A 23,015-nucleotide genomic window follows, 5' to 3' on the forward strand; every position below is an offset into this window, starting at 1 on the left:
TGCTTCTTCCTTCTTAAGTGTTGCCTTATCAAATTCTTTGCTATTTCATTTCCTGCAAATATGGAACCTGCTTGGCTCTTGAAGAAATGAGTGCTCTTTCAAAACAAAAGCAAACAACCTTGAAGAGAATTAAGTCCTGATATATCTGCTGATATATCTTTTTATTGGTTAGACCCACCTCCCTGGCTGAATGCCCACTCATTTCCTGTTCTATTTTGCATTGTGCATCTGTTTACCAGGATAACGTTAGTCATTCTTTGGGTGTCCCTGGTGTTTTTTTTACCTGTGTCCATACTCAGAAGAAGCACATTCTATTTCTATTAGTTTATTTTTCATGACCTGACAATGTTACTGTTCAGCCATTATGCATGTTTATTTGCTACATGGGCATTTACAGCCAGCCACTCTTGTGCATGCCCATTGGTATGGATTATTTACTATTTCAAATCTGATACCTAACAAGTATCTATTACAGGCGTGGTCACTGTTCATATTCCAGATCACTGGGTTCTACTACTGGCCAAACTCTTAGACTTCTTTTCTGGAAGTACTCATATTTGCAGTCTCATCCCACTGATAAGATGTGGTTTGCTACACATTGTTTTCTAGCCCTTTGTAGTATGGAATGGGCCCTGTCCTCTTGGTTATTCTTTTTCTTAGTCTGTCGATGTGTAATGGCACAGGACATTGACTATTTAATGGGTCTTCTGACTATTCTAGGTCTACTAATTATAGATTAATTATGCTATTTCCTAATTCTTCAAGACTACATAGAATCTTGAAAATCTTGTTTTTGATTTTGTTCTTAATCCTCAAATCAGTGGAAAACCATTGATGAAATTTGTAACAGTGGTTGAGGTGGCCTCATCAGATTCTTACAAGCATGCTATTTCCAAATTTTTAAAATTTAGCTAAAATGATGACTAGAGGTGTGGCTCAAGTGGTAGAATTCTTTCCTAGGAAGTGCTAAAGAGAAAAAAGAAGATCAGAAAATTTAACTAAAATTAATAAAATCTTCAAAGTTTTACAGAAAGAGAACTTTAGAGACATCCATTTGAATGGGGGAAAGCTAGAAGCCAAATCCTAAGTGGTCAGATCTGTTCTTCCAGGAAAATAATAAATCGTAATGTAATTATGGTTCATGTAGAAAACCATATGAATTGTTTTTAAGTTGTATTTTTAGTTGTATTGTTGACACATGGTACAGAAAATAGTGAAGACTTTCACAAAAATGAAGAAATGAATAATTTCATGAATAGGTAATATAGTAACAATATAACATCTGATGCAGGCTCACATTAGATATGCTAAGTGAATACTTTTTCACTTAAAATGTTTCACATAAAATTTTGGAACCATATATGACTGAGTCATTTTATTATAGGGAGACTATGAAAGAAAAGAAAAACAAACAAAGTTTTGATTTTAGTCTTAATCCTCAAATAAATGGAGAACTATTAATGGAGTTTGTAACAATGCTAGAGGTGATGTCATCATTTTGTTAAGAATGCTATTATCTAATGTTTAAAATTTAGCTACAATGAGGGCTGGAGGTGTGGCTCATGTGGTAGAGTGCCTTCTTAGCAAGCATGTAAGCCCTGAGTTCAAATCCCAGTACCACAAAACAAAACAAAAAATCTGATATGAATTAGGAGAACTACATTTGACTTTTAAAAATTAGAATTTTGGGTCGGGTGTCAGTGGCTCATACTTGTAATCCTAGCTACTTGGGAGGCTGAGATTGGGAAGGTCAAGTTTCAAGGCCAGTTCCAAGCAAATAGTTCACAAAACCCCATCTCCAAAATAACCAGAGCAAAATGGACTGGAGATGTGGATCAAGTGGTAGAGTGCCTGCTTTGCAAGCACAAAGGCCCGAGTTCAAACCCTAGTTGCATATATATATATATATTTTTTTTTTTTTGAATTATTTCATTGATTCTTCACTTTGCTTGCAAGGCCCTATCCCCTAACATACATTCATAAATTTCTCTGAGCTGCTTAATGGGTATTATATAAATAAGTTTCCTTATTTATGGAGCTTTTGAAGCTTTTAATGGTCTGAAGTAATTTTAAATGAAATGATTGTATAGAGCCAGCAGTTCCATTTTAGGACAATACTGTAAGGCAGTGGTCCTCATTAGATTAGATTCTCTTTGTGATTCTGTATGTTGAAACATACGGGGACCCATTCCAGAGATTGTGGTTCTCATTTAAGATACTGCTAGAGATTGCCAGGAATGTTCAGGATCAAGTCAGAAAGCTTGACTTTTCCGTAAGGCTGAGAGTAGGTAGGTCTGAAATCTTTTTTCATGGGTGGAATCACAATCAACCATATGACAGATAGGTTTTTCAAAGTTTGCCAACTTATTAATTTGCAACGAGAAATATGCCAAGTGGATATTAATGCTATAACTGGCCTGCGGTCCTTTGCTGTCCTGTGGAGTAAGCTCACACAAAGCTAAGTTCTAATCAGAAGGTCACACAGACAGCCTGAAGATCAAAGAGACATATGTCCTGCTACAGGGCCTGAACGCACATGCTTGTTCAGAACACTCCCTCAACTGAACTTGGGGGCATGGCATTTCCATCCGCAAAGTGTTGTGTTCCATTTCCCTGTATGCTTCCCAAAGTAGATGCAATTATTCTGTTTAGTATTTACCAGCCATATATAAATATATGACATATATATGTATGTATATATATGTACATATATGTATATAATGTTAACTAATTTTTGGGTGATACTAAATTTTAGCATTTTTTATGTTTGTTGAATTTTTAGAGTTTTCTAAAGTGAATTTTCTATTTATGTTTCGCCAACTTATATTTTTTCTTGTTATTTTGTAAGATGTCATTGAATTCTTTATATGTGTTCTGTCATCTGCGTTATAAATACTTTTCAAATTTTGTCCTTTCTTGTTTGTGGCATCATTTACCCTAAATACTTTACACTTTTTATTTGGTTAAATGCCTTCATCTTTTGTTATTGTTGTTATAAGTTTTTGAGGTTTCTATCTTGACTCATGGTCTCTTCTCCTCTTGATTATACATGAAAACTTCTAGTTTTTTTCTCAAGACTTTTAAAAATTAGTCTTCTACTGCACGTCCTTCTGGATGTTGCTTTTTGAATATAGGGTATATATAAAATTTTGACAATTATTTTGATTATAGTTACAGTAGCCTGTAACTATACAGAAGGTATTCTTTTTATTTTTTTTAAAATAAATTTTTAATGTACCTTGGATGTTTATTCCTCTGTGTATACTCTACTATTGTTTTATTCAATATAACCTCGGTAAAATAGTATCAAAACTCTAATTAGAATCATGCTAATTACTTTGTTAATACTGTGAGAATTGGTGCTTATGATAAGCCCGCAGATTTATGAATGCCTTTCCACATGCTCAGATATTTTATGTCTTTTAAGAAGTTCTTGTAGTTTCCCCCGTGTAAGTCCTATGCTTCTCTTATTAAATTTGCCCCTGCTGATTTTATATTTGTGGATGGAATACTTTTTATCCTTTTTCATTTCTAGGTGATTATTGTAGGTGGTGTAGAAATTTTTTTTTTTGTTTTAGGCCAAGGAAAGTCCAAAACTCAGCAGAACAAACATTAAACCCTGAAGCTTCATGTTGAAAGTCTGGGGCCCATTGTGGTAGGAGGTGGGCTTCTTCTGAGCCCATATGGCTTCTTTCTTGGGCAGGTTTTGCAGGCTGCCTGCAGCAGCTCACAGCAGGTGTTGCACTCTGCTGGCACCTGTACTTTCTTGGGGTCTCCATCACACCATTGGCTTCACTGCAGTATCTCTATACATTACCCTTGTCAGGGGCTGATTGAAGGGACTCCAACTCTTTTACACACTGCTTGACCTCGCAGGCTTTCCTTTGAAATCTTGGTGGAATCTGCCATGACTTCATAACTTTTATATTTGCATGTGTGCAAAACCAGCATCATGTGGATGATGCCAAAATCTGCCACCTATGCCAGCTGTACCTGGGCCCACTTGCACCACGGCTTCAGCAGTCTTGGAACACTTTACTGGCTAAATACAGAGAAGTGAATCATAGAGTACTCCTGAATGAGCAGGAAGACCACCCCACGGCTCTTTTCTGAAAGCTCTTTTCTACCCAGGAAAGCATTTGAGACAAATTTGTGTTTCTGTATCTTTAAGCCTGAGATTGAGATGGTGGTGGCCTTTCTGATTTGGGGAATACCTTTGAGGCATCTTTCCTGTTGTGTCAATGCAAAGCAGTCAGCCGCTTTGTGCTTTTATTGGTGCTAGCAACTGTACCCAACTTGGCCATACCTTACTGCACTATTTTTCCAATCCAGCTTCAAAACTTGCAAATCTTTTCACCCTGTTCCTGTTTGGTGTGGAGGTGAGGGTTGAGACAGGGTCTCGTTATATAGCCCAGGTAACGCCTCAAACTTGTACTCTTGCCTCCACTATGCTGTAGCCTGAATGTTGTTCTGCCTTGAAATCTCTGCTGAATAAACTAGCCTACACTTTTAAGGTTGTCCTCCCACAAAGTATCAGGCACAGGTGAAATGCAACTGCCTTCTTTGCAATGGTTTAACAAGGATAGCCTCTGGCCCAGTACCCAAGAGTCTCCCTTTCCAAGTGAAATTTCATGAGCCACACCTTTACTGTGAGCATTTCCAACTTCCCCTCTTCCCCAGAATTGCCTGTCATATTCTGCTTACAGCCTTCTGTGCATTTCCTAGCCTGCTCCTCCCAACTCTTTTGAGATTTCTTCCACAGATCAGTTCCAAAGGCTCCTTCACATCATGAGATACAAGTAATAGGAAAGACCGTCCCATTCCTGGTACCACATGTCTGTGTTAGCTTTCCATCACTATGACAAAATACCTGAGATAATCAACTTACAAAGAAAAGGGAATTTCAGCCCATAGTTTCAGAGGAACCTGTCTGTAATTGGGCAGATCTATTGCTTTTAGGCCTGAGGGTGCTGAGTGGCAGGGATGTGGAACATGTGGCACCACCTTGTGTGTAGGAAGCTAAAAAGGAAAATAGCAGCAGCAGGATTGTCACAATTCCCTTCAAGGACACATCTGCAATGACCTAATGACCTCCTATAAGGCCTCTCTTCCTAAAAGGCCACAACACTGCCCAACAGCACCACCCTAGGGACCAAACCTTTAACACAGTCTTTTTGGGGGTCATTTTACCCCTAAAATGTAGCATAACTTGTCCTGAGATTTGCAGTTGGGGTTTGGTAAATATTTTGTTTCCTTTGTCATGATTACTGGATACAATTAGCTGTGTACTTAGATTTTTCTGTATGCCAGTTAAGTGTGGGTCAGACTGCTATTGGATTTTAAGGAGCAATCCCAAGAGAGAGAGAAGGGAAAGTAGCCTGGGCCTCTGTTGGTCAGTGTCCTGTTAAGATGCTAGGAGGACGCCTCTTACTTCCTTGTCTTCTCCCATCATCTCGGCCTTAGGTGTCTTAGTCCACCTGTGTACACTGCTCTGCGTCTTAGATCAATAGGCAGACCCTGAGGCTGAGGGCCTACGAGGTTCTCACTCCGGGGCTGTCTTTGCACCAGTCCCCAGGCCTGTGTCCTGTGAGAAGAGAAAAATTTGCCACAGCGCTTTTTCCAGAAGAAAACAACTTCCTGGTAATACACATGCATCATTGATATAAAATTCAACTTGTTCCTTTGCTGGAGGGAAAGTGAAAGAAAGTAAATATTTTAGCCACATTTGTAATGATAATTAGTAGCCAAAATAAGTGTAGGATCTTTGTCTGGTGACTCCCAGGCCATGCACATTTTTTAAATGCCGCCTTATCTTTAGGGTTTTAGAGTGGTTTATTTTTTAATTTATTTTTTACTTTTAAGCAGAGCTTCTGAAAGTTACCGTAGGAGTAAAAGAAAATAACAACTTGGATTCTCTAGCTAAGTGAATAATGGATTATTTAGACAATAGGTCGTTTTTCTTGAGCTTTATAATAAATGATATTTCTGCAGTAGACTTTCAAGTAAAAAGCATTGAATACATGCCAAAGATGTCATAGGACTTCTATGTTTAGAAACTGTTTTCAGTGGTAATAGTTTAGATTAGGATAAATATTTTAGGAACAGCTGTTCAAAGAACAAGCAAAAGTTTTAATTTTTCTGTCCATTGGAATTGAACCAGAAGCAAAAGTATGCTGAAGAGTTAGGGAAAATGATTTTGTTCACACAAAATAGAAGCAAAGTACTTAGGAACAGAAATAATAAGATTTCAATAGATATTCTACAGAGGGAAGAGTACACTTTTCTTTGGGTTCACAAAAGAACACAAGTTAGTGGAGGGTATTCTAGATGAGAAATCTTAATTTTATAAAAATGCCAGGCTTGTTTAAATGAATGTGTGGAGATGAGCATAAATTTGGAAGTATGTGAGCGACTGCAGTTGAAGATGTTGATGAAGAAGGTGTATTTGTACCCACAGGCAATAAAATCTGTGGCAATAATTAAAAGTGTGGTACTATCAGAGGAACAGATTTTTAATGAGCAGAGCAGAAAGTATATTTGAGTATGGATATAGCTTATGATAGTGAGTAAAATCAGAGACAGAATTTCAGTAAATGAACCTAGAACTACTGGTTAAATATTGGGGAGGAAATAAAATCAAATCTTCATATCAAAGCCGACCATGGCAGGGCACACCTTTACTCCTAACACTCGCGAGTGGAGGCAGGAGGGTTGTGAATCCCATCCATAGCAAGACCCTCTCTCACAGTATCAAAGGCTGGGGTTATACCTCAGTGGTTGAGTGTTTGCCTACCATGTGCAAGGCCCTGAATTCAATCCCCAGCACTGCAAAAAAGAAAAAAAAACCATGTACATCAGTAGCCCAAATTAATCTTCAGTCAAATGATAGATTTAGATGAAATAAATAAAATGAATGAAGAATTAAAAGAAAAAAGAATAATATTTATCTAATTAAAATGGGGAAGCCTTTTTTCTTTTTAGTCCTTGTTATGCAAATGAATTAGAAGATGTCACCAAACATTTGATTTGGCAAGTACTTTCTCAAAGCAAATAGTGTACTAAGAGTCAGACCTTGAAAGGCGAAAGTGATACATCAGAATTTGGCTGTTGTGGAGGAAAGAAAGTCACTAATGTTGAACATTCTTAGAAACCAGGACCCAAGTTCACATTCTAGTGCTGCCACTCCCATGTGACAATGGACATTAATTTGGAGTCAATTTCTTCATCACACTTGGACTCGAAATAGGAGTGATGTTTTGCATCTAGTTCCTATCAGAAATGTTACCAGTTGGTTCTTAAGACATTGGAGACTTGAAATCACCATGGTGGGAGTATTTATGTGATGAATATTGGCAAATGTTATAAATTGTAACACTTTTTGTTTTCATTTTCTTTTGGTTGTATTGTACATTGAACACAAGGAATCGATTGTGTTAGGTAAGCACTGAGCTACACTTTTTATAATTTTTTATATTGAGACAGGTCTCTAAATTACCCAGGCTGGTCTCAAACTTGAAATCATTCTGCCTCAGTCTTCTATGTAGTGGGATTAAAACTGTGTGCTACCATGCCTGGCTGGACACTTTTTAAAGAGAGCTGTTTACTAACAGAAGCAAGTAAGATTTGTTAGGATAAAGTGAGATAATACCTGATTAGGATATTTTGTATATTAAATAATATTTTTGTTTCTATCAGAATCAGACAGTGCCTGTTTTTACTAAGAGAAGAGAGTTTTGAGGTATACCCTGCCTTATAGCCCATTCTCTGCCTTTTCTTATTTTTTTTTTTTTTGGCAGTGCTGGGAATGGACCCCAGGGCCTGACACATGGTAGGCAAGCACTTTACCACTGAGCTACACCCCCAACCCCATTTTCTACTCTTGATAAGCTGTGTTTGTATGCTACAGTCATCAAATGATACCTTCATATTGTACTACCCAACACACACAGTGCTTCTGTTCTTTTTTACTCTTCCTGTATAGTTGCCTTCACATACCCTCTGGATGGTTTTATGAAGGGTGTGCCAAGCTAGCCAGCCTCACCTAAAGTTAGAATTTGCTGTGATTCATTTCTTAGTACTGATTTTGTTTTCTTTGTTTCTCCATTTGGTTTATCTACCATGCAACTGATTTTTGTTTTTGAAATTTTATTTTCAATTGACTTATACCCTGTCTTTGAGCTTGTTCCACGCACACTACCTGTTAAGCTTTAGCTGGAGCATGTGTTTGCTGTGACTGCTACTGGGCACTTTTGGTTCTGACTGACAGGACAGAAGAAGGTTGCTATTCTGTTCCTCTATTTTTCTTTTTTAAAAATTAATAGGCTTTAGAGCAGTTTCAGGTTTGCAGGAAAATTGAGTAAAAAATACAAAGATTTCCCATTGCACCCCCCAGATTTCTCTTATTACTATCAGAGTATACTTGTCATCACTGATGAAACAATGTTGATACTATAGTCTGTGGTTCACTTTAGGGTTCACTCTTGGTGTTGCACCTTCTATAGGTGTTAATAGATATATAATGACCTGTATGTACAATTGTAGTATTGTATAAAGTAGTTTCACCACCCTAAAAATGCATACCTATTCATCTCTCTCCCGACCCCCAAGCAGGTAGCCACTGATGTGTTATGTGGGGTTTTTTGTTTGTTTGTTTGTTTTATCTCCATAGGTTTGCCTTTTCCTAAACATGATATAGTTGAATCTTACAGTATTGTAGCCTTTTCACATTGGCCTCTTTCATGTAGCAATAGGCATTTATGATTCTTCCATTTTTTCATAGCCTTATAGCTAATTTCTTTTAGTGCTCAATGTATTTCCTGTCTGAATGGATCCATCCACCTACTGAAGGACATGTTGCTTGTTTCTGTGATTTGGCAATTATGAGTAAAACTGCTTGAAACATCCGTGTGCAGTGTTTTGTGTGGATATAAGTTTTTATCTCCTTTGGGTAAAGAAAAAGGAGCAGGATTGCTGGATTTTATGGTGAGAGTATGTTTAGTTTTATAAGAAACCAGAGTGGTTGTAACATTTTGCATTCCCCCCAGAAAGGAATGACAGACCTTGTTGCTTCACAGGCTTACCAAGATTTGGTGTGTTTGGGAGTTTAGCCACTCGAATAGGCATGTTGTGGCGATGTCATTGTTTGCAATTCACTGAATACACATGAGATTGAGCATTTTTTCATATGCCTGTTTGCCATCTGCCTGTCTTCTTGGGTGAGGTGTCCAGAGCTTGTGCCCATTTCTAAATGGAGTTTTTTTTTCTTATTGTTTAGTTTTAGGAGTTCTTTTATATATTTTGGATCTTGGTCCTTTATATGATATTCTTCTTGTAAAAGTTTTCTCCCAGCCTGTGCCATATCTTTCTATTCTCTTAACATTGCCTTTTACAGAACTGAAGTTTTTATTTTAATAAATTGCAACTTACCAATCTTTTTCTTTCATGGATCATGGTTTTTATGTTTATATAAAAAGACACCACCAAACTCAAGATTATCTAGGTTTTCTCTTATCTCCTAGGAGTTGTATAGTTTAGCATTTTACATTTAGATCCGTGATCCATTTTCAGTTAGTTTTTGTGGAAGGTAAAAAAGTTCTATGTTCAGATTCTTTTAAAAAAAACCAAAAAAACATGTGGGTGTCTAGTTGTTCCAGCACCATTTGTTGAAAAGTCTCTTTTCTTCATTGCATTTCCTTTGCTGCCCTGTCAAAGATCAGTTGACTGTATTTGTGTGGCTCTATTTCTGGCTGTCTGTTCTGTTCCATTGATCTGTTTGTCTGTTCTTTTGCCAATAACACAATGTCTTGATTATTGTAGCTTTATAATATGTCTTGAAGTCAGGTAGTATCAGTTTTCTGACTTTATTATTCTCCTTCAGTATTGTGTTGTTATTCTGGGTCATTTCCTTTTCCATATAAACTTCAGAATCACTTTGTTGGCCTCCATGAAATAACTACCTGAATTAGGTTTACTTTTTAAACTAAGAACTTCACATTTGCCTTTTAAAATCAAAGATTTCAAATGTTTATATAGCATTTTGTTCATTAGATTGTAAACATAATTTATTTTGCAAATCCCATTTTATCAAGATTCGATTGCTTAGTGGTCTGAATTTTCTATCCATAGATCTAGTCATTGTTATTTTATTGTATTAATAAATGTAATGAGCTGGGCACTGTTGGCTCACCCCTGTAATCCTGCTTATTTGGGAGGCTGACATCAGAATTGCAGTTCGAGGCTGACTTTGTCTTGCAAGTCTTGCTTGCAAGACTTCATCTTCAAAATAAACAGAGCAAAATGAACTGGAGGTATGGCTCAAGTGGTGGAGTACCTGCTTTGCAAGCACAAAGCCCCAGTCCCAGCAAAATAAATAAACAAACAAGCATTTATTAAACACCTACTAAGAAATAACATTGATAAAAATTATTTTAACTTATTTGATCAAAAAACACTGGTTTTTAAGTTTTCAAACTTGAAATTTATCTTCTTTTTCTTTTTTTTTTGGCCCAGCCTGGGTGTCCAGGGAGGTGATGCATGGCAAAGGAGACTTTTCCAAACTTCCCTTGTGGGTTTTTCTCTCCGCCCCCTTCTCCATATGGTGCTCAGAATAATGCCGTGACACTCCTTGCTGCTTTCACTCATTCCCAAGGGCTGATATGAAGCAGGAGGGATTTTGGTTAGATTTGGGGAGGGATTCTCCATAGTAACATCCTTAAAGTTACAGGTCATAGGCCACCTACTACATGAAGGTTACAATCAATAGCAAAGAACCCCAATAATGGGCATAGAAGTCAGTCATGCAATTGTTAGATGACTTGGAATTCACTGGCAGAGATCTCTGGAAAGCATCATAAAAGAAGTATCTTATGGAATTTTATCAAACTTAAAAAATATTTTTATCTTGGAAGACAACTTAGTCTTTCCTAAAACCTTTGGCTGTCTTGGCAGATACCTTACAGTGCCTAATTATGATACCTCAGAATATTTGTTTATGCTTAATTGTTAAAGAAGGTAGAGGACAGTAAAGGCAAGTTATTTGAGATGTCATTTATAGTACTCTTAATGGTCCCAAATAATTTAAAAACATTTTCACCATCTCTTTTTTCTACAATGACATTTGTTAACAGATTCCCTCCTTAATAATACACAATGTTGGATCATGACACAGAGTAAACAAACAGGTCATTGTGTGAAATAATGTACACTGTGTTCAGAGCTCTGTGAATTTTTGTCTCAAATTGTTTTTATTATACAATTTTAGTTCTAGAATAAGGTACATAATGTAATTTAAGTTGGGGGACTAGAAGATACTTATTTTTTAAGATACGATATTAAGTTTGCAGTGAGCTTTAGATTATTTTTACAGATTCTATATCTCACAAACTATACTTGGCAGAGTAGGTTTTTTAACATAAAAATTGATTGTAAGTTTCAAATTTGCATATATTGAACAAATGTCTTATCATTATAGACTCATGCACCCGTACACAGAAATTCGGTGTTTGAATCATTGTGGCCTGCCACCTCTGTCAAGGATGGGAGTGACTTGTAGTAACTTACATGAAAAACACAATAGCTGTAGATCAGGTTGAGATAGAGAAGTACAACCTTGTAGATTCTCCATGAATATTACAGGGACACTAGGCCAAAGAGGGCCATCGGGGCTGAAGTTAGAAGATGGAGGGTCTATATTATGCTTCAGGCTGGCAGTTGAAAGTGACTGGAAGAATTCTGGGCTGCCCAGCATTCAGGAGAACAGAAGGTGAAGCTGTGTAACATGCAGTGGTGTGTGTTCTTTATCCACCAACCCTGGTGTAACTTAATATTTGCTAGGCAGCACCATCCCCATCTGAGTAGGTGGCACTACTGTCCTTTCAGTGATTCAAATAAAAATCCTGTGAGTCATCATTAATTCTTTTCCCTCACTTTGATAAATAATCCACTAACAGATGACAAGTCTAGATCCCTTTCTTTCTCTCCTATTCCATCATCATCCTCTTAGCCCAAGCTTCAATCATCTCACCTGCGTTTCTGTAATGACATCTCTGATTCCATGTTTGCCCTCTTTCAACCTGTTCTCCTAGGAGGCCAGAGATATGTTTATCAAGAGATATCCTATCCATCTCCATATTAATACTTTCCACTGAATTTTAACTGTATTAGAAATAAAATTCACACCAGTGTCCATTAAGTTTTGACAATGAACTTCTCTTAATACCATGTTGTGGGCTGGGGAATATTCACTTTGTTTGTGAGGAGGAGCTGGAAACACCTACTCTTGTATCCAACCCATTTGGAGAAGGAACTCTGACATTTACTCCCATGGTGCCCCCAGGAGAGGAGGTGATCGGGGAATGTTGAGTTACTGAAGTCAGAAACCTTGTGTTCAAGTTGCACTGAGCCACTGACTTGAGGCCTGGGGCAGGTAGATAGATCATCTGACCCCTCTCAGTTTGTTCCCTCATCTGTAAAATGGGAATAAATCCTGTCTTGTCTAAAAAAAAAAAAAGAAACACAATTAATTTCTTTACAGAATTCTAAAAGGTCCTCAGTGATTTACCTCCTGACTAATGATCCTGACCTCTCATGTTGCCCTCTACCCCTGCTTCCTTCCTCTCTTGGTCTTTTTGTTTCTCAGACATGCATTGTCAGTCTTGTGCTCTCCGTTCCTGATGCTTCACCTTGCTACCTCTTTTTCATCATTTAGGTCTGTGCTCAAGTACAGTTTCTTCAGTGAGGCCTTCTACAAGCATGCTTTCCAAAACAGCATCTTTCAGTCTCCAAATTGTGTTCCTGTTTGAGTCATTTCCTCCATTTCTCTTGATTGGTTAGAATCCGTTTGCTCAATAAATGCTGTGTGCCGAGTGCATGCTAGGCATTGTTCTAGGTACTTGGATTCATCTATGACCAAACAGGATAAACGAGAATCCCTGTTCGTAGAAGGAATTCACACTAGAAGTGTGGATAAGGAACCAGTGCACTGTGAACCTGGTGTATACTGCAGTGTAAGTATGCTAGTCATTGCATGAGAGGTGGCAAGTGTGACAGAGAAAATGGAGTATGGTAACGGAGACTGGGGGACCTGGGTGGGGTTCCAGGAAGGACGTGTATTAAATAAGGTGAATCTGGTAAGCTTCGTTGAGCTGGTGATTAATTAGGGCCCTTTTTGTTTCTTTTACTTTTAGCTTCAGCACCAGTCAGCAAAGTGAATAAATACTGTGCTTCTTCCAACTTTCATTCCACTTGGGGACAAAAGGATATCATCATGTCAAACATTACGATTGACCCCGATGTCAAGCCTGGTGAATATGTCATCAAGAGCCTCTTTGCAGAATTTGCTGTTCAAGCTGAAAAGAAAATTGAAGTTGTAATGGCCGAGCCCTTGGTGAGTAGAGCTGATCTATAAATCCAAAAAAAAAAATTGTTTTGCATTAACCATTATAATATACATTTTCCAAAGGAAATAATATACTTGAAAAAAATATTAAGGCATAGGTTAGTAGTGAAGTGCTGACCCAGAAAGCTTCAATGACTTTAGAATTTACTTTGATAAATTACTGCTGTTTGCAAAGGAACAAAAATAGACTTCACTAACATAACAGGAAATAAAAGAAAACATAGAATATCCTGCAAGTTGTTGCTAGGACCATTTTCAAACTTAGAATAAACCAGCGAACATATTTTTACATTTGTAGCACATGAGAGGTACCCTTAGAGAAAGTGAGGAACTCTGTGCGATTAGGACCAGTGATGAGGTAGAAGGAAGAGAAAGACAAAAACAAATGTTGTAGTCAGATTCTGAAGAGCTGTAAAATATTACCATGACAGACAACATAAGAGGAAGGATTGAGGGCAGAGACTGTGTAATTGTTGTATATAGTTCAGGCTGGGATGAAAGGGATCTTGAACTAGCATTAATGGTAGAAGTGTTTGCAGAAGAAAATAAGAGAAAAGAATAAGTAGAATCAATAGAACTTGATGAATATTAAATAGGAGCAGTGTTTTGAGTGAAAGTTAAAGACTAAAGCTGCTTTGGAGAATGTTTTTACATGGGCATATACAGGGATATTCCTGGTAGAAAAAGTGAGTAAGATAATTTTTCCTTGGTGTCATTAAGCTTGACTTAGTGATGATCTAACCATGTGGAATTTGCTTGATTGGTGGTTAGAAATTCTTTTTGTGAACTCCTAAGACATGGTGACTAGAAATGTAGATTTTGGCATCATTTATAGTGAAGCCAGCAGGTGGTGATACCAAGGGAAACAGAGTATTGAATAGAAGTGTCATTGCTGAGTCATAGAGAGAAGCAAAGAACAGTGAGAAGATGTTATTGTATTTGGAAGGACAGCAGTCTGATCTTTAAGAGAACTGTCTTAGCTTACGGATATAACTTTGTTCAAGTAACTTTGAAAATGAAGGTGGTAGTTTAGGTTACTCTTTGGGTTTGAAGGGAGTGGATTTGGGATGCACCAAGATGACAGTGTAGGGGATAGGATGGGGGTTGATAGTAATGAAGGTGAGGGTAGAAGATATAACATCTGAAACTCATTTATTCCTTACACAACCAGATTGGGGGTAGGTGTTCACCAACTTGAGACTCAGAGGGATTGTTGCCTGTCTGAGGTCCGAAGCCAATGGACTTGTGCATAATAATATTAATTTCAGAACCAATGTGCTTCATCAGTGTGCTATATATACTCCCTTAGAAGGAAGGGGCAGAGGAGAGAAGAGGTGATGACTTAGGGAAGAAGGGAAGCTGAAGGAGCTATTGTTACATGCTTTTAATGTTTTTACTGAAGCAGAACTTAAAATTGCTGATTGCCAAGGTGAGTTTCTTTTTTTTTTTCTTGTATTATTCATATATGCATACAAGGCTTGGGTCATTTCTACCCCCTGCCCCCACCCCCTCCCTTACCACCCACTCCACCCCCTCCCTCTCCCCCCCACCCCCTCAATACCCAGCAGAAACTATTTTGCCCTTATTTCTAATTTTGTTGTAGAGAGAGTATAAGCAATAATAGGAAGGAACAAGGGTTTTTGCTGGTTGAGAGTATAAGCAATAATAGAAAGGAACAAGGGTTTTTGCTGGTTGAGATAAGTATAGCTATACAGTGAGTTGACTCACATTAATTTCCTGTGCATGTGTGTTACCGTCTAGGTTAATTCTTTTTGCAAGGTGAGTTTCTTTCTGATCATTAAGTAGAAGAAACTACTCTGAGGAAAGAATCTATGAAGTAATGTGTTCTGGAGTTTAATACATAATGATAGGTAAAACATCATTGGCCAAATGTATATTTCAAACTATGCACATTATATTCTGTACAACAAATTCATGATTATTTTTATACTAATATATTCACAGCAAGTGCATAGTATAAAGTTCTGTTTTAGAAATAAGGATTATAGATATGTGTTAGTGATGATAACCTTTAATTATAAATGTGCTTAATCTATATAATGTTAATTTTCTATTTCAGTGGTCTCTTAATTATGTGATAAATTGTTACTCTAGACTACTTAAGTAGCATATGCTAAAAAAGGGAACCACTTAAAAAATATACATTAAAATTTATTATGGAAAATTTCAAAGATACATAAAAGTGGAGATTTATAGCATATACAAACACCCAGGACCAATCACTTAGTTCCATGATTTTTACCTTGTGCATAGCACATTTTATAAAACTACCTGTTTTATAAAATATTTGATAATAGCCCTGTGGTTTGGTCATATCAGTTTTCAAATGTTATGTATTCTTTTTTTAATGTTTTTTGCTTTTGGTGGCACTGGGGTTTGAACTGAGGGCCTCACAAGGCTTGCTAAGCAGGCGCTCTTACCACTTGAGCCACTCCGCCACCCCAAATGTTACATATTCTTGAAGGAATTTTAATGTTGGAATATAAAAGGTTTGAGAATGAAAGCATTAAAAGAAAATATGGATGAGATTACCTAATTTGATTTAGTCAATAAAACAGTAATTTTTTAAAAAACATTTTCTTTTTCCTTTCTTGTCAATGTCTAATTCAGACTTTGCTCTTTCATAGATGGGTGGTGCAGGAGCTTCTAATTAGTCACAAACTGACCCATCACCTTTCCATTTTTCCTTTCACCCACTGCACTTTTCCTTGCTTACCACACAAATAATATCACCTTTCTGCTTCAAACATCTTACTCATAATTGCTATGGAGTAAATTCATTCTCATTAGAGGTCCTAGTCTTGTTTTAGTTTGTATAATGTCTTGTGGTTTTCCTATCTTGATATATGCTATGATATTTAAAATACCCTCTCTATATAATCCTTTGTCCTGGTGTGTGTGTATTTAGTTTTCTTGTAGTCTAAAATGCATTTAACTCCTGTTTTTTTAAAAATGTTATTAATCCTTCCGAACTTCTTATTTATTCCCTCTAACATACTTCAGCCTAAATAAATGTTTGCTTTGCCACAATAATGTGTGAATGTTATGTACCTATAATAATAGCCATATAGTAATTTATACATAGTAATATCTGTATGTGCATATAGATTGTGGCTATGTCATTTTCCAGTTAGTTGCTTATCTGTGAATCTCTGATGTCAGGAGCCGGGTGTCTCCTCTCTGTGTCTGCAGCCCTGCTAATGGTGTAGGTGCTTGGGAAGAATGCTGGGTACAGTTTGTATTTTAACCTTAAAGGCACTGCTGTGCAGGCACTCTTTTTCTTCTAACAAAACATAATGTCGTTATTCTAGCCACAGCTTCCAGTAGTTCCTTTCGTATAGTCTAATTTGACTATGTTTTATTCATTTAATAAGTAATTTCAGAGGTTTCTGCTATATAATCTCGGATGGCATTCTAAAATTATGGTTAACAGTGGTGCGGGTTCCATCAGAGCAGGGATGTTTCTACCTCGTTGTCACACTTGGAGAGAAGAGGCATCCCTGCTTATCCTTCCTGACACCCCAGGAAAACCCCCCAATTCTAATCATATTTATAGACGTCACCCATTGCACTTTCATATACCACAGTAATTCTTCCTTATCTAGGTCAGAGCTCTGTCAGCCTTGTTTTCGTTTATATCCAGTTCTGGATAGATTGGAAATCCATAGCATCAAGATAATGAAGATACATTTAATCTAATATGGTGACAGCGTTTATATTATAGTTTCAGATGCCTTTATTATGATTCCATTTAATCTTGAAATTTATTCTCTACCCTTGGAGGAAATAAACAACCATCTAAGATGATTCTCGGAGTTCTCAAATGACAGTCTTGCAGAATCACTTAAACATAAACAGCACAGAGGGCTTATCAGGTACGGGGATGCTGGGTGGCTCATGTTCATTTGGTATAATAAGCTACAGAGAAACCAGAAGCACAGATGTGAGTGGCTTTAGCTGAAAGAACTTCATCACTAAAATGAGAGAATTGGCCTTTTCATTCCTGTATTAGAAACCATTTTACAAAAGGAGGTTAAGGAGGCCAAAAAAGCTGAAGATTAGAAGAGCTTGCTATTTAGCCACAATTTCATTTTCATGTTAGAAAGGAGAGTTGAGGAAGGGCAATCATTGATTGAAATTGCAGTTTGCAAATGATGTAATCCAATGCTTTAGGTTCATTCTCCCTAAAAGGAGGCCGACAGATCTTAAGCAATGGCCAAGGCAGATCCACGCTTACCCGTTACTCTTACAGATTGCCAGTAAAAGAAGGTAGAAAAAAGGCTTTAGGCAACCACCTGCTGGGTTAGACTTTACATAGCTGGTTTAGCTCAGTATTTTAAAAGCTCTACAATTCCCATTGGTTTTTTTTGAGGATATTAAATATATATGTATATCTTAAAAAGGGTTTCTTCTCCCTTTATGATCAGTTTGCTCCAAACTGCATTTTCTTGTTAGTTTTGTCTTCTCCTTGCATGTTTATTTTAACATGTTATATTTTAAGAATGAGGCACTAAGTAGCTGATTGACAGCTCAGTGTACAAAGAAGAGCCTTTTTGACTGTGGTCTTCAGAGTGCAGTTATCTGGACTAGCAATGCCAGTCCTTTTCATAGGGGCTAGTCAGGGTCCCCAAATGGGAGAGTTTAGGCTTTGACTGCTAGCATAATGGGGGGGCTAGAGCTAGAAGATAATTGGGGGCTTTGATACTTAGTATATAAATTTTTACTCAAGCTCCCTTCAGTTGTCTTCAGTTGTCACATCTCCTAGTCAGCATCTGTTCTGCCTTTTGAGAAAGGCAATTCCTCTGTGAGTGAGGTGAGGGGGTTGTCATCTTGCTATGCAGGTGGGTGAAGGGAATAGAAGGGTGAGGCTAAATCTCTTCAGTAGTCTTTCAACCAGCCTTCGTGTTTTCATCTCACTATAGTTGCTTTAGCTAGCCTTGGAGAGTGCCTGAGTTCTCCAGTTACTGAGCCTTCTGGGAGTCCCAGAGCATCTACTGGGTTGCCTTTTCTTCAGTCTCTGTGTGCCAAGCTTACTTCCCTGTGGTCATGCTGAAGTGTCATTTTCTCCTCAGTCGTGTCTGTGTTTACCTAAAAATCTCAGTCCCCATTCCATCTTCCTATCCCAAGTCTAACAAATATACGTTCCCTTTGCCCTCGCTAGGTTATCAGTTTCAAGAGGGCAGGGATTGTTTTCCATTTTGTTTTTAGCTGTGTCTTCACAGCCAAGAACTGTGCCTGGTATGCTGGATACTCAGTAAATCATTTGACTGAATGAGTGATGACCAAATACATAAACACACCTGTGGCTTTCCCTCTTGCTTTCCTGGGAGTTGTTTGGTGAGATGTTAGTTTTTGCTTTTTTACCTTCCTTCTCATTCTCTTTGTTCTTTGGTTTTAGTCCTTATAAAAGTTGTTATGCTATTATCTTAATAGCATTTAGGAGAGAAGGTTTGCTATGCATGTGTTCAGCCTACCATCTTTAATTGCAAATTAATGACATATTTCAGTGTCATTGTTATCATGTTGTTAAAAATCTTTCAATAACATTTTCTGCTTTCCTGTGTCTCCTGCTGTTGATAGGCTGTGCATACGTACAAGCTGTAGAAGCAAATTGGAATATAAAGCGTTATGAGCCTTGGAATTATTAATTTTTATATTACAATGAAAATAGCAACCATTATGAAAAGTAGCAATAGTTTTAAAGGTTATATAAATCAGCCCATATAAATTTGTTTCATTCTTTCTACCAGTTGAACATTATTTTAATAAATAAGAATGGGATAAATTTAGTTTTATTTATTTTTTACCAGCTTCTATTGATAGTGTTGGATTTACTCCAATTTGGTATTACTGTGAAAAGATGCTAGCTATAAGTATTATTGTACATAAATCTTGGCTTTTGAATATGTGTGATTATAGATAGTAATTTCTCTTTTTAGTTCTAATTGTTCCTTTTTATCATTATATGTTACTGTATCTAACATAAAAATGAAATTTTATCACAGGTATTTATGTACATATAGAATAAAACAGTAGGTTTAGGGTTTGGTGTTTTCCCTGGCATCTCCCTGGGGTCTTGGAACATATCCCCCACAGATAAGAGAGGCTCTTTTGTATATGTGCTTGAACAATGATTAGGACATCCTCAGCCATACTGCAATCAAACTGAGAGGTTAATACAAAGTCCTTGATTAGTGATTATATTTAATACTCTCCATTTATCTCATGCTTCTGCATTTGTGATAAATGTGAGCAGCCTTTCACATTCAAAAATCGTTTCTGAATTCTTTTTTTATTCTGAGGCTTTTCTTGGGCGGGGGCAATATTCAGGGTGGGGGGGTTTGAACGCAGGTCCTCGTGCTTGCTAGGCAGGTGCTCGACCACTTGAGCCACAGTGCCAACCCCATTTCTGAGTTCTTGTTATGGAAAGAATAGCGCACCCCATTTCCTGCTTCAGGAAAAGCTCTGTGTGAATGTCAAATATTCAGAATCTTTGAGGAAGTATGGGCTTGTTGAGAAATAAAAAGTGTTAAATGTAAGACAGTGTATTTCTGAAAAGGTTATCATGCTCTTTTATTCTTCTGTATAACCATTAGAAATCTTTAGATTTAATATTTACTGTGAAAGGGGAATCAAATAAATTGGGAAGAAACTGCTGTACAATTATTTCCCTAAGCTTCGTCTTAGATACACGGTTCCTTTTAAAGTAACGCCCCCATTAAAAGCCCAGTATTTTTCAAGATGTAGAGTCTTTTAGAAACAGTGTCCTATTGGGCTTTCTAAGGGCATTGTCTATTACTTAAATGCTAGAGCCAGTTAATTGAGCATATATAGTATTTTACAAAATCATCACCACATCACATGTAAATGGTGTATGGTTGGCTTTATGGATAGAAGAATTGTTCTACATGATAACTACTGAAAGTAGGCTTCGCCTGTGGGGACCCAAGTACTCAGGACAAACGGAAGACCTTTCCCTGTTAAGAAACTGAAGTGCCACGGGCTCCAGTGTTTATGTGACCCCCATTTAAATTAGTTTAGAAATACAATTGTCAGATTGGGAATTTTTTTTATTTCTGCTGTAAATACATTTGTGATCATGAATGAGAGAAGGAAATTTGAATTCTATTGGATAGAGAAGCTTCATGTGTGTGTGTATATTCATGTATGTATACATACATATTTATGTATGTACATATTTATTTACATCTACATATATATATATATATATATATATATATATATATATATATATTTTAGATTTATTTGGCCTTTCAGCTAATTGGATGGTGCTTGTTCACTTGGGTAAGGGTGGATGTTCTTTCCGCTGTTCATTGATTCCCAATGCCAGTGTCTTCACAGTATACCCAGAAATAATCTTTGCTAGTTCCTTGTGTATCTCTTTATCCAGTCAAGTTAATACCTAAAAATTAGCAATCATAACTAGATAAGTTTTTGTATTATAGTCTCAGAGGATGCTAAGTTTCTTTCTTCACACTTCTCTTCTTTTATAATATATGTTGGAGATTGAACCCAGAGCTTCCCACATGCTAGGCAAGGGCTTTACCATTTAGCTACACTCCCAATCCTGTCTTTTAAGATTATTGAAAGTAGGGTCTCTGTTGCTTTGCTTACCATTATATCCCCAACACATGGAAGTGCCTAGTTCTTAAAAATCTGGGATAATATGTAAGTATTGCACACAATAGAAATGAAGCAAGACAAAATCACATTTCTTTGTGTGTTGAAGCATACAATCCACAAAATATTGATATAGATAAAACTATCATAGTCATTTCTCCCCTAGGTGACAAACATTATGTTTTTATTAATTGGCTATCATACTTTTATAATACAGTTTTCCCCTTATATTTTAGCTTATAACCTTTTTAAAAAATTTTGAACAATTGTAGACTTAAAAAGCTTTTTGATGATCCATGTTTAGTTTTTTATGTTCTGATGACATAATTCTAAGTATATATAATTAATATTGTTGAAAATTAGCTTACACTGTTTAGGTGGAGGCAACTTGACAGATTTCTTTTAGTCTTTGTCAGATTAATTAGAAATCACCAAATTGGAAGATGAGCCACCAAATTCAAGAAAGCAAACATGAGAATTAATAAAAGTGTCAGTTAATAAACTAAAGAAATTATAGAAGTATTGAAAAATAAATTCAAGATAACTTTTTAAAATAATTAATATAATAGTTAAATTATATGCATAATATTAGGACTGATGAGCAGTTCAGTGGTAGAGCATCACACACAGGGCTTTGGGTTTGATACCCAGCACCGCACACACATACAAAACAACCACACAGCTAGCTGCAGATGGCATGTATACAGCGTAGAGTAAGTGCTTGGACATGACAGACTGAGTTCATACTTTGTTTTCAAGACTGCAAAACGTTGTAATGAATCACGAGTTGATGTATAAGATGCACAGAGACCCTTGCCCAGAGCACTGCTGATCGTCACTGAACAAGGAAATTATAACATGAAGAGAACTGACTTGACCGAAAGTGTATATCTCAACATAATAGTGAGGAGAAATTTTGAGGATGTGAACTACTTTTCTAAAACAATGGGTCCAGTCCACCAGCTAGTTTTTAATAATAATATTCTGTTCTTCTTTGAAGTATTACAGTGTATACAGAAAAATGGAAAAACCTCCCCATACACTTTTTGTTTTAAGTCAAACTAACATATTACTGATAACATTATTTGACAGTCACTGTCTTTTTAGATGAGATGTCTGAAAGAGAGAGGTCTCATGTCCTTAGTTTAAGGCCATACACCTGGTGGTTGTCAAAGCCAGCTGCCAACCCAAATACACCTGGCTGCACAGCTTCTGCATGAAGCTGCTCTTCAGTAAACGCTTGTTGAATGAATGAATGATATAATGCAAACACATGGGTGACTTTTGAACTTGAATCTATGTAGGACTTTGTTGAACTTTAAGCCTGCCTCTAGAAACTGTTGAGCTTGAATTTGCCACAGAAGGAGACCATGTGACACAACCATACAGAAGCAAAATCAATTCTTGAGTCTAAGCTGTTTGTTGTGGAAGATTTATAATATTTTGTATTTATACTTTTTTAAATTTTATTGTAGGAAAAGCTGTTGTCCAGATCTCTTCAGCGGGGTGAAGATCTTCAGTTTGACCAGGTACATCAATTTTGGGGGAATACTTTTTCCTGGAAGGAAAGATCTGTCCTAGTTCTGGTCCAAATAAGTACAACATTAAGAAATTCCTTTATTTTGTTTAGTGATCCTATATATCCTTATACATTGATTCTTCTGCAGTTGGTTGGTTTCTTTTTTTTTGTTTGGTTTGTTTTTTGACAGTATTAGGGTTTGAACTCAGGGTCTCACACTTGCTAGGTAGGTGCTTTAACACTTGAGCCACTCCACCTGGCCTGGTTTATTTTTAAACAAGTAATAGAATAAGCTGTGAGCCTTACTGATGTCAATTCACTTAGCATTTTATAACTTTCTACTTTTCATCATTAATCTCCATACTGTGTTTTTAAAATTTTTCTCAGAAAGCTTCCAATAACATCCCTCAGTCTGGTGCACAATTTCATGATTTTTCA

General features: G+C 36.9%; 1 protein-coding gene across 13 annotated transcripts in view; it reads left to right on the forward strand.

Moving 5' to 3' along the window:
• The window catches only part of Fryl (FRY like transcription coactivator), a 222,240-nt gene that overhangs the window by 87,974 nt on the left and 111,251 nt on the right, over positions 1 to 23,015 (forward strand). For all 13 annotated transcript variants that reach the window (XM_074042290.1, XM_074042288.1, XM_074042296.1 and 10 more), the window contains 2 exons: positions 13,185 to 13,384; positions 22,534 to 22,587. In XM_074042290.1, the coding sequence (XP_073898391.1) occupies positions 13,265 to 13,384; positions 22,534 to 22,587 (174 nt within the window). In that variant the 5' untranslated portion in view covers positions 13,185 to 13,264. The remainder of the gene's footprint in view (positions 1 to 13,184; positions 13,385 to 22,533; positions 22,588 to 23,015) is intronic.

Source organism: Castor canadensis, chromosome 9 (genome assembly GCF_047511655.1).
Source record: "Castor canadensis chromosome 9, mCasCan1.hap1v2, whole genome shotgun sequence".
In the NCBI taxonomy this organism is placed as follows: domain Eukaryota; kingdom Metazoa; phylum Chordata; class Mammalia; order Rodentia; family Castoridae; genus Castor; species Castor canadensis.